We start from the raw sequence: 12,346 nt of genomic DNA, 5'->3' as shown, positions 1-12,346 counted from the left end.
AGTTCGAGTCCCAGCCCAAGCTGAGCAGCCGCTGAGCTGCCAACAGGTGGCAGGATGGCTCACCAAAAAAAAAAAAAAAAAAGTTCCAAGCCTGGGGGTACCAGGGATCCAGGATTGTTCAATCCCCACCGTCTGGCTGGAGCTGGTCCTAGGACACAGGTTCTGTTGTACATGCTGGAAGGCTGTGCAGTCCAGCAGACACCTGGAGAATCTACCCAGCAGTCAGACCCTGGGAGGTTCAGCCAGGAGAAATGGGGTCTCCAGATGGTTGGGCATCAGTGATGGGGGCTTCGAGTACACCTGCACATACCCAGGTTCCAGGGCCCTAGGTCTCCAGCAGGATTCTAAATCCATAAGGGAAACTATCAAGGTAAAGGCAGAGGTCTTGGCTTTAGCAAATGGGAATAATCATCAGGTTGCCAGACAGGGCCTCATGCACATGGAACAAGAAAGAGATCAAGTTATAAAGCTGGAGAACCAATGGGGAGGGGGTCTGGGGATTCGGGCCAAAGCTCAGTGGCTGAATTTGGTAAGATGTCATGTTCCCGAGTAAGAAAGGAAAGGAAAATTAGTCAGGTATTATCATCATACCCATGTAATTGAATAGAAAGTCTTCTGATTCTTTCGTTTGGAAAGGCCGTAGTTCCCTCATCTAGGACCATCCATGAAGATCGATATACAGTTAAATAAATAAACGAAATGTTAGTCCCCGCCTCCAACCTCGCCTCCTTTTTTTAGCTCTTCCCCCTGTCTCTGCTAACCTCCCCAGGCCATAAGGCCAACCCAACAACCCAACATGCCAGCAGGCAAAACTCATAGCTGCAGACTGAGGTGATGCTGCAGGGAGATGAGAAACTAGCGGGAGAGAGTTTGCTTTCCCAAAGACTAAGAGGAGGCTGTCCATGGAGGCCAAGGGAGTCTACTACAGCTTGGTGGCGCTGTTCTTGGATGTGTGAGCACCTCTTCTCCAGGGCACGCATCTCACTACACACAGGTTCCAGGTCTTAACAGTGAGGCTTCACCTGGGGCCAGTTAGAGACTGTTTGAATACTCTTTTTTTTTTTGGAATACTCTTTTATAATGGTATCACTGAAAATGGAGAGGCCTGAGATAATTAGAACTCTTAGCAGTCAGGATTAATAAAGGGGGCATGACAGTGTCAATAATCTTGCTTCTCTCTTTTCTCAAAGGAGAAAGAGAGAAATGCCAAAGAGAAAAAAGTCGATACAGGTAAGTAGCTGTTCTGGGGACAGTTGAACAGAGAATAAGGCCATTTGGGTGAGAAAGTTATAAAATGGAGTCCATGGGAAGCACGTTAGAGCTCTACTTTCTCATTTTCCAAGTGAGGGAACTATCGCAGGAAGACGACAACACTTTAAAAGTTCATGTAGCTGATGTGAGCTGGACGGGGACCAGGTCCCAGGTCTCCTGAATCCAGTTCAGTGCTGAAATCAACCCTTTGGCTCACGTCCTTACATTGACAATCTTAATGTGGAAACAGCAGAGTAAAAATAGAACTTAGCTGAGCTAACAGGCCAAAACCAACATGAAGAACTTTAATAGAGGTGACCTGGATTTAGGTTCCAAAAAACTCAGTTTACAAGGGTTGAATGGATCTGGTTTGGCAGAAATCAAATGAAAGAGGCCTCTGGGATTAGAAATGACCACAAACTCGATTCAAGCCAATGGTAAGTCTTGGCCTAAAAACAACAGTAACACCCAGTAGTCAGTGCAGTTTCAGGTGACACTGCTAGAAGTAGGAAAACCAGGGTCAGGCTCAGTTCCTCAGAACACTCCTAGTGAGCATATTTCATTCTAAGCCCAATCTCATGACATAAGCCATACTATCTTCATTTTGCAAATGATGAAACAGAGATACAAAGAGGTTGAGTAACTCGCCCAAGTTAACACAGCTAGAAAATAGCAGAACTAGAAGTCTGTCTCGGGCCGTTTATTTCCAGAGGCTCCTCCTAAAAAAAATTACTGACTAATCTCTCTAACTACATTTGTCACTTTGGGCAAGACCCTTAGCATATTTGAGCCTCAGTTTGTTGAACTAAATGAATCTCAAGTTCCTAAACAGATTTGAGAGGAGATGTAACTGAAAGCTTTGGAGTGAGTCCATCCTGGGTCTGTTCTTTGCTAGCTGGATGACTGGGCAAATTACTTACCCTCTCTTTGCCTAGTTTAAGGACTTCTTCTATGTACCAGGACAGGCCAGCACGTTGTCTGGCCCTAGGAGATCTGCTGACATTGCATTACTGTGTGAGTGGCATTTCCGCCTGTCCTAAAGTACACAGACTATATGGCTGTGTGTATCAATCCTACAGCAAAACGTTCCTATTGCTTTTTGCAAACAAGGGTCATGACACATAACCAGAGCAAAGGGAAAGAGGGAGCTTGACTTTGTTTCTTCTCATCTCAACAGCCATGAGAAGTCTAACAATTTCCGCTAAATATCTACAGAGGCAAAACCAGATGAGGTCGTGGTGAATATAGATGGCCCAAAGAAGAAGAAAGACAAAATGCTCAAGAAGAAACTCAAAGAAGATGAAATCCCCAACCTGGCCGTCTTGAAGGTGTGTAGATGGGGGTGAAGCTCAGGAGGGGAGTTCTGTTGGTACTTCAGTCAATTCTAGTAATACCTTTGCCTGAACTAACTTCCTTGGTCTTCATGATAATCATCGATGCAGAGAAATAAACTTTAACAAGCATGCAAGCCAAGACCAGGGAGCGTGCTCGTTTTGCATTTTCTATATTCTCATGTTGAGAAGGGGCATGGCTTACACTGGGGAGCCTGGATCCAACAAGGTGATTTAGAGTATATGAGTTCTCCTGGGCTCACCTCTGGGAGTTTGATATCACCATGCAGATGTGTACACATTCCAAATAGCAGCAATTTTACCTCTAACTCAAATCAGTTCCATCAGACCAATTTTAACACTAGCCACAGGCTATTAGCTAGAGACATATTTACAGATTTGAAACTTTGGAGTGTGAAAATTATGTATCTAGATAACAAATTTAGATAAGTCATTTTGATAGGAAATTTGAATAAATGATTCAATTATATTACCAAGCGTAAAACTCAATTTTTCATTTCTAAACTGTATATATAATTTCCTGCTTGGAAAATTCATGTTTATATGTATTATAATGAGAAGAAATATTCCCTCACTTTATACGTGTTAAGAATTAGATGCTTAATGAACATGTATTGATTTGAATGTCCTCAGAATATCACAGTCTATCATCTAACAACCAATGTCAGCCCTTCACTATAAAAAGGTTTGTCGTATTTATACTTATATTTAAAAACATTTTGGGCTTAGCTATATTTCTTGGAATTTCAAAGTTTATCAAAAAGGTTTTATAAATTTCAGAGTGTTAGTTTCAGGAATGCTGAGTCAATCACATTCTTTATTTTGCTAAAGGTCAATTAATGGCAGCCTCTAGGTTTTTCCAAGGAGTGTATATCAAGGCTGCCTTTGGAGACTCTTGACATTTCTCATTAAATAAACCCTGGGCCCTCCTTTCTCTGAGCACACTCTTTTCCCTTCTCCCTAAAGATATACGATGGTGACCTCGAAAGTGAATTCAACAATTTCGAAGACTGGGTGAAAACCTTTGAGCTCTTCAGAGGCAAATCCATGGAAGACGACCATGGCTTTGATGGCGACCGAGTCATAGGAAAGTTTAAGGCAGGTTCCAAAGTTAACTCTTTTATTGGGCTGTCCCATCTATAAATGTCAGCTATGACCCAATTATATTAATGAAGGATTGTGGTGTAGAGTGTATACAAGGAAAATCCTTCATCTTTACACAAGACCCTCTCTTGAAGCCCACAAGACCTAGCCCAAGTCTTTTGAGATATTTGGTTCATAACCAAAGAGGTGGGTTGGAATTGAGTCTGGTGGAATATAAGGACGCAGAGTTGTTACCTAAAAAGATCAGGGAATTTTACTTTGCTCTTCCCACTCCTGACCTACCACATGTGTAAGCTATGCAAATGTACTAGTTGGATGATTAAACTAATCAAGCAATGCAAATCCTTCATCTGGCAGACTTATGGGGTCAGCATCACAAAGTAGTGAACACTTATTATGCTGGGCCCTTTATATGCAGTGCAGTGTTGCAGCTTGCCGATGTGGCTTTAGACCCTAGTTATAATGCTAACGTGATCTTGAGCAGTACCTGACCTCCTTAAGCCTTGGTTGCAGCATCTGAAAATAGGAACACTGTAGGCAGGATTGAATGAGATATTGGAAAAAGTACAAGCTCAGCAACTCATGTAAAAGGCACTCGGTATCCCATCTGACTCTTCATGTTCCTCACATAATAGCCCTGGGGGGCGGGTGTTACTGTGCCAACACCAATTCACTGATGGAACATGAAGAAGCTCAGATAAAGGAAGTTATGTAAATTTCCTAAGGATATGCAGAGGGCAAGGGGAGTGCCAACCCCTGTCCTGTCGAATCCCAGGCTGTGCTCATTTTCCCAGCGCTATGCCCTGTAAGCTTTTTGGCAGGGCAAATGACCATGTCGTTTCAATGGGTTGCACTTTGTGGTTCCAGGGCTCCTTCTGCATTTACAAAAGCCCCGAGGATTCCAGCACTGAGGACGGCGGGCAGCTGAGAATCCTGCAGGGGATCCCACCCAACCACCCCGTCAAAGTCCTGATCAGGGTGTACATCGTGGCGGTGAGCTCCCCTTGCTTACGCTGAGGGGCTGTCTTAGTCTGCTCGGGCTGCCATAACAAAACGCCACAGACTGGGTATCTGAAACAATAGATGGTTATCGTCTCACAGTTTTGGAGGCTGGGAGTTCAAGGTCAAGGTGCCATCAGGGTTGGTCTTACCAGATTAGGGCACCACCCTTATGACTTTCTTAACCTTAATTACCTCCCTACATGCTCTATCTCCAAATCCAGTCACATTGGGAGTCAAGGCTTCAACATATAAATGTTGAGAGGACACAATTCATTCCATAACAGGAGGTCTGAAGGTTGGTTGGTTGTTAACATGGTCATTTGCTTGCTGGCCTTTTACTCAGAGAAAATACTTCCCAGGCATGGAGGACTTCTCTGTGTAGCTCTGTTTCCTCTCTGGGTTTGCCACTAACTGGGAAGGAAACCCAATAGGCTGGAAGCAAGAAGCTCATAGGCGAAACTGTTAGAGAGAACAGGGCAGCTGTCACTGTGAAATTCCCCCACCCCCCCACTCCCACCCCAATCCCTGAAAAATATGATCTGCCCTAGGCTTCCTACTGCCTGAATATGAACACTAAACTTTAACCTCTCTGGCGGTCTGATGATGTCAGTAATTTTGTACCCACAGCGGTACATTGTTTTGCATGGAAATTTGTTGTTTTATATTGTAGGCCTGTAATTCTTAGGAATTACTCACTTAAATCTGTCCAAACAAGAGTCTAGTAGGCATCCCAGGTATGGTAAAGTTTGAAACACAAAATCATAAATTATAATATAATAAATAATTATAAAAAATAATATAATTTTATTCAATAATGTAATCAAATAAAAAACACTGCAATTTGTCATTGGCTGGCGTTCTCGTCGGTGATCACAGGAGGACACTGCAGGATCACAGGGAGCAGGTAAGGGATTACTCTGGGGCACTGCAGTGTAATCCTGAGTGTGGCTCGGGGTTACCGCTTCTGGCAGTGAAAATTAACCCCAAGCCACACTCGGGACTACCACCAGGGTAGTTAATTGTGAGACTTTTTTAACTGATTGCCAGGAAGCTCAGGGGGCAAATGTGATGCTCAATCAAAGCAATTGTCTGCTGAACCTGTACGGTTCATGCATTTGTTTTCCTCTTCTGACCTTGGAGTTGATTTTCATAATCTTATTTGATTGCGGTAGTCTTATTTGATACTAACTCTTTGCCTAAATTGCCTGCATCCTTTTTTTAAAAAAGCATAAATGAAGCATAAAGCAAAGACGAGTGATTCTTTAATGCTAAGGGAGAACTAAATGTTCCCTTTCCATCACACAGTTCTCATGTTTCCTTCACCATCATCTCCATGACCACAGTGTGCCAGGCATGTTCTAATCACCAGGGATGTTGAGATTAGAAGTACTGGCAAAGAATCCCTGGCAATGCTGAGTAGTCTATATTAAACACCCACCCCCAGGACACTTTAGACTAACCTTTTCTAAATTTTGTTCAGGAGGTCACTTGTGTGTGGGTTGGTGTCTTTGGAGAGAGAATTAATATGCATTTCTTGGAAACAGACCATGTGTACAAATAAATTTGAGAAATGGTGCATATATTTCTTCCCTTTACCCACCCCTGAGATTCACAAAGCTCATTAGCACATTCAAGGCTGTGAGAATTCCAGAAGCAAAGAAACCTGTTTAATGGTTGAAGCTTTAACAGCATTTTTTAAATTTATAGCCCCACACCTTCCCCCTGCCCCACCCCACAGAATACCCTGCAGAACTATCGTTTTATGGGACATAGTTTGGGGAATCCAGAAATAGGAGGTATGTACAGAAGAGGGAGATATTTTTAGGGCTACAGAAACTGGGGAAGGATTATTATTTATTGATTGATTGATTCAGCAAATGTCTACAGCACATGTTTGATGTGTCTGGCACCCTCTAGACAAAGGCCAGGAATGCAGACCAGGCTCCTGCTCAGGAAGCAGCATTGGGGAGGGAAAGGCTTGGGCTAGAGGTTGAGGACAAGCAGGTCTTGAACAAATGAAGAGTTAGAGGGTGATGGCCCTGGGTTGCAGGAAGTAGGTTACATTCGTTGCAACGATGGCAGTCCGTGCTTTTCACTGACATTGCTAGTGATAATGATTGTCTACTTTGCTCTCTCACGCTAACGTAATAAGTTAATTTAAAAAATCTTTTAATGTAATAAAACACCACGTGAAAAATAATCCTATTTAAAAGTTGCATAAAGAAAGAAATTAAAATCTCCCCATCTCTGCAATTCCACCCCCCAGAAATAACTTACTGTTTTATGTGTATGCAAAGGCATCGATCCCTATTTCCACTTGTCTACACCTCCATCCAGGTTGAGATGGCAAATCGGATCCCTACATTGTGGTCAAGCCTGGCGAAACTGAATAGAGCTCTGCTTCGTGCATTCTGTATTGATCTGTGTTCTCTTTTCTTACCTAGTAATGGAACTTGGACGTCTTCCCAGATCAGTGCAGATAGGTTCTCCTCATTCTTCTTAGTGGCCACCTAGTAATTTCCTGAGTTAATGTTAGTACCCATTTATTCACTCATTCAACAAATATTAAGAAGACCTTGTTCAAGGTCCTGGAGATAATGTTATGGACAAGACCGATAGTACCCTTGCTTGCATTGAAATTACATAATAACCAGGGATGGTGCGGGGTTAAGAAGGTATAAAACTAAACAAAGGAATGGATCAATAAAATGGGTGTCAGAGATAACTGCTATGGAGAGAGTTAAAATTGGGTGATGTGATGAGAGAAGGGACTATTTTGGATTGAATTTCTCCCTAAGTAATTAACATATAGGTTGTTTACAAATGTGGCTATTAACCAATGCTCTAATGAACATCCTTGAAAATATAGCTTTGTGTGCTTATGCCATTCTATAGTATCTGTGGGACATAGTCCTGAAAATGGGATTGTTTCTCACTCAGCTCTCATCTCTGTACTGCAGAGTTTGTCCATCCTTTCAGCATCATTTCTCACTAGCCTCTGCCCCGGCCTTCCCTTAGAAAGTGTTTGCTTGTGATGGTTTAATGCCCAGCTTGTCTGGAATCAGACTTCACTCTGAGACACACTCATTACTCAACCAGCCAGTGTTAAATGCAAGAGGGACAGGGTCATGAATTCAGATCCCATAACTTCTGGGAGGAGCCTTCAGGAGTCCACCCTATGATTTCACAGATGGCTCTGAGAGATGACATGACTTGCCCAAGATCACACGACTAGTTAGAAATAGAAGTAGAGCTCCAATTCATGCCTTCAGCCTCCTGGTCCAACACATTCCTCATTACTCTGTACCAAGTGCTCCTTTCCACTGGGGAGATGACTCCAGAGAAAGTTGAACTTGGGCAAAGCTGATAACTTCTCTATTAACAGCACAGTAGAGAGGCTAAAGCCGTGGTTTTTAACCTTGGCTGCACACTCAAATCATCTAGGGTGTGTCTAAAATTCCCAAAGCCCAGGGCCCATTAAATCAGATTATCTGGGGATGGAACTCAGTCATAATTAAAAAAAAAAACAAAAACAAAAAAACTCCCAAGTATTCCTAGGGTGTGCAGCCAGTGCTGAGAACCACTGGACCAAAGGGATTTCTTTTTTCCTCCCCAGGCGTTTAATCTTAGCCCAGCTGATCCAGATGGCAAATCGGATCCCTACATTGTGCTCAGGCTTGGCAAAACTGAAATCAAAGACCGGGACAAATACATCCCCAAACAGCTGAACCCAGTGTTTGGAAGGTTAGTGGCCGCTGGACCCATGTTGCATCGTCCTGTGCATTTGCTCCTGCTGCATTTCTGTCGGGGGCTGCTGCGTACACATGTGTGCACCTGCGTACATGGTCACAGGAGGTTCAATGCTGACTTTTGCTTGTGATAATAGCCAACCCAACTTCACCTTCACAGAGGAAAGTCAAATTCTCTGCGTGGTCCCTTCCGGAGTTAGGTGGTACATGGCGATCTTCACGCCCATGGTTTTCCAATAATGACTTTCTTCGGTCTTAATCTTTTCCACATTCAGCCTCCTGCATTTAGACAGACAGGTTTCCAGTTTACGAACAAGGCAACCAAGGCCCAGGGAACCACTGGAGGCCCAGAGAGGTTTAGAAATGTATTCAGGTTCACACAGCTCATGAGTGGAGGAGAAGGGACCACAGGGACTTTTGTCTCCTATCACAGGGATTTTTCCTTCATGTCATTTTGCAGTTCATTCGAGGTGCAGTCAAGAAGTTGAATGGCATCCCCCACTTGTGCTTTGTTTTGCTGCAAAGTGTTTTAAAACGCATTGCGTTTGTGTATGTTTAGGTGAACCATCCTTCAGCTCACAACCCTACCACCCGACTTCTCCTCTAACAGGGTGTGTCACACATTCGCATTACCTGCTCGAGTTTGCGCACCTGACTGCTGTTAATTTTGGAGTCAAGCAGACATGGGTTTCATTCTGCCACCTACAGGCTGTGTAACTTTATGCAGGTGGTTTAACCTCTCTGATCCTAGTTTTCCTCATCTGCAAAGCAACAATAGTGACACTTGACCCCCAGGAACCTTTAGAAGATTAAATATATAGCACCTCACACATTGTCTATGCTAGCACACAGTCAGTACTCAAAACACATTAGCTTCCTTTCTCTCTCCCTTGATAATCGTTTTAACAATGGATGCATCCTAAGTGTAGGCAGATGAAATCTCCATCGGCCTCATTTAAATTCATTTACACATCGTGATCACTTTGGACCCTTTCATATTTGACCCACCCTAGCCTCTTACACTTTATTGCTCCTGAAGAAATGAGAAAATGAATGACCTGGCCTGTTCACGTTTATGAGAATGATTAAAGAGATGTCAGGGACACGTACCCATGCTTTCCTGATCCAAAGATGATTTTATCATCACCTGCCATTTATGTAACTAGCACTTCATTTTGCCGAGTACTGTGTAGTCACTTTTTATTAGCTGCTTTCACCACAGTGCCATGAATTAGTTTTATTGCCCCAGTTTATGGCGGTGGTAAACGGAAGAAGGGGATGATGGACTATTCCCTTCTGCCTCTGGCATTGCAGAGACTTCCAGTAGCCTTCCATGTGTGGACGCTTTGCTGGATGGCTATTTAATTGTTATTCAGGGACAGAAGTTGCTGGCTCCATCTTGTAGTGTTCCAGCCGGGAGAGCGGAGGGCCTGGGCCTAACCTGGAGTCTGGGGATCCCTCTTTGGGATCTCACCATAGGAGGATGTCACAGGCCCCACGTCTGGGCACCTTGCCTGCTTTACTTTTCTCTGAAGTCTCTGACATGAATTGATATGCTTATTGGTTGCGTCCCATCTCCCACCTGGAATGGAAGCATCACATAGGCTGGGACTTGGCCTCGCCTGTTCAATGCCACAACCCCAGCACCTAGGACAGGGTGTGGCACACAGCAGATGCTCAATGAATATTTGTAGAGTGAATGAATGAATGAATGGTGAATGAATGAATGAAGGAACAGATGGATGGACAAACTTCCAGTTTTCAGTGGGATTGAATGGGATCTTGTCAGTGCATCAGCCTAAGGTGTTACATGTCTGCAGACATTGGAGATTCTTCATGTTCTTAATCACCACAGTACCTGGCACATAGTGGATGTATACTAAATGTCAGATGAACACCTTAACAAACAAAAGAGTAAATAACTGAACAAAGAAACAGGGGGACATCTTTGCTCTGAAGCTTAGAGGTACTAAATATTTCAACAAGGCTGTTTTTTTTTTTTACCTGATTCACAGTTTTTCAAACCACCATTGTATCTACAGATCGTATCTCATTGATGCACAAATTGGTATAAGCCCAGTTCCCTGGGTGACTGCAAGTCCAACCACTGGTGGGCTGCTTTTAGTAGTTCTTTTAATGACAGCTCCAATGAAAATTCATGAGAGGTTAATCTGTGAGCACACAGCTTGGGGAGATGGGACGGAGCAATTGAGTCCTCTGCCATGGTTGCCAGGGGCAGTTAAGCACTTAATAAGTCCTTCCTCAGTGGCAGCAGCTGTGGTGACAGCGAAGTTCAGATAAGAAGCTGGAGACTTCCTTGTGAGACGCCTCTAGAATATCAATGACTGTTTGGAATCCAAATCCTCGAGTCCCAAGGAGGGAGTACTATGTCTTCAGGTTGAAGACACGAATTTCTTCCCCGCACAGCCATATCCCTGGCCTGCTAGAACTCCCTCAGTCAGTTACAGTCACTGCATCTGTGGAACATCTCTGCTTTTTCTCCCTGGGGAGGGTTCACTGGCTCTGGGCTGTGCTGTGATTGCAGTTCCTGCCGCCCTGGAGAGTGCGAGTCAGGGCTCAGTGGATGTGACCCAGGCGGGCAGCAGCCCAGACAGGTCTACGGACATGCAGGGAAACAACCTCCCTCCTCGCCTCGTCTCTCTCCCTTGCTCCCAGACCAGCCCACCCCACCTTGTCCCAGTGCTCCAGAGTCAGAAACAACTAGAGAAACACTCGTGTGTCTTCATTGTTTTTTCAGAAAGATATTCCCCTAAAGTGTTGGGTAGCACTCAAAATTCAATTCTTAAGTATCTTCTCTAATGCTCAGTAGCACAGGTAATGCATTGACCCAGGAACTCCGGTGTTCTTTTCAACACCTTGTGCCGGTGTGGTATTGTGGGAAGAGCCAGAACAGGGAGTCAGAAAACTGGCACTTACCTTACACCAGTGAGGCCCGATTTATGCTCCTGGGCAGGTCACTTACGTTCTCTGGATTTCAATTTCCTTGTCTGTAAAACAAAGGGACTCGATACAGTCTCTGAGGTCCTGTACAGTTCAAGGAACATGCTAAGTGTCTGCTCTCTGTAGGCGATTTGCACGCTCCAACATGCAGAGGTGAAGAAGGCAGGTCTCTGTCCTGAAAGGGCTCAGAACCTCGTACAGACAGCATTCCAGTCCTGCAATTCTATGATTTTATGATTTTCCCATCTTCGATAGGGTCTTCATTTAACATAAACTCAGCTGGCATTCCCTGATGAAGTAAAAATGGAGGGGAAAGAGAATGGCAATTTGTTGGGTGCCAGTTGAATGCCTGGAAGTAAAATATATGCTTTCTATAAACAATATCACAGTTAACCACCATGCTATAGTATAAAGAAGGTATTTATCCCCATTTACATGTAAGGAGGCTGAGAGGGATGAAATCACTTTCTATAGTTTTACAACCAGGAAGTTACTGATTGGAAACCAATATCAGAAATCATGGCTGTCACCCTAGTTGAAGAGTGCAAGATAGTCCATGAACGAGGAGATTATTGGCTCCTGGGAATTGACAACAGAATTGGAACTTGTTTGTATCTCAGTGAAAAACTGAACCAAATAAATATCCACTACATGCTAACTGAGGTTCTGAGTGTTTATTGAGTTCATATGAACTGTAGGCTAGCTAAAAGCAAAGCTGGGAAAATTTCCTGTGTGGCCAAGTGTGGTTGACTCCTAAAGCCTCTGCTTGGACCACAGGTCATTTGAGATCCAGGCTACATTCCCAAAGGAGTCCTTGCTCTCAGTCCTGATCTACGACCATGACATGATTGGGACAGATGACCTCATCGGCGAGACCAGGATCGACCTGGAGAACCGCTTCTACAGCAAACACCGAGCCATCTGTGG

The 12,346-nt window shown here is 43.9% G+C and overlaps 1 protein-coding gene across 1 annotated transcript in view; it reads left to right on the top strand.

The window, feature by feature from the left end:
- The window catches only part of FER1L6 (fer-1 like family member 6), a 117,051-nt gene that overhangs the window by 82,062 nt on the left and 22,643 nt on the right, over nucleotides 1-12,346 (top strand). The window contains exons 23-28 of the mRNA XM_019643430.1: nucleotides 1,194-1,230; nucleotides 2,467-2,579; nucleotides 3,570-3,701; nucleotides 4,575-4,700; nucleotides 8,326-8,453; nucleotides 12,197-12,342. Coding sequence (XP_019498975.1) covers nucleotides 1,194-1,230; nucleotides 2,467-2,579; nucleotides 3,570-3,701; nucleotides 4,575-4,700; nucleotides 8,326-8,453; nucleotides 12,197-12,342 — 682 coding nt within the window. The remainder of the gene's footprint in view (nucleotides 1-1,193; nucleotides 1,231-2,466; nucleotides 2,580-3,569; nucleotides 3,702-4,574; nucleotides 4,701-8,325; nucleotides 8,454-12,196; nucleotides 12,343-12,346) is intronic.

Source organism: Hipposideros armiger, unplaced genomic scaffold (assembly GCF_001890085.2).
Source record: "Hipposideros armiger isolate ML-2016 unplaced genomic scaffold, ASM189008v1 scaffold_78, whole genome shotgun sequence".
NCBI classification, from domain to species: domain Eukaryota; kingdom Metazoa; phylum Chordata; class Mammalia; order Chiroptera; family Hipposideridae; genus Hipposideros; species Hipposideros armiger.
The sequence above is the reverse complement of the archived record's forward strand: the minus strand, read 5'-3'. Positions and strand labels throughout refer to the sequence as shown.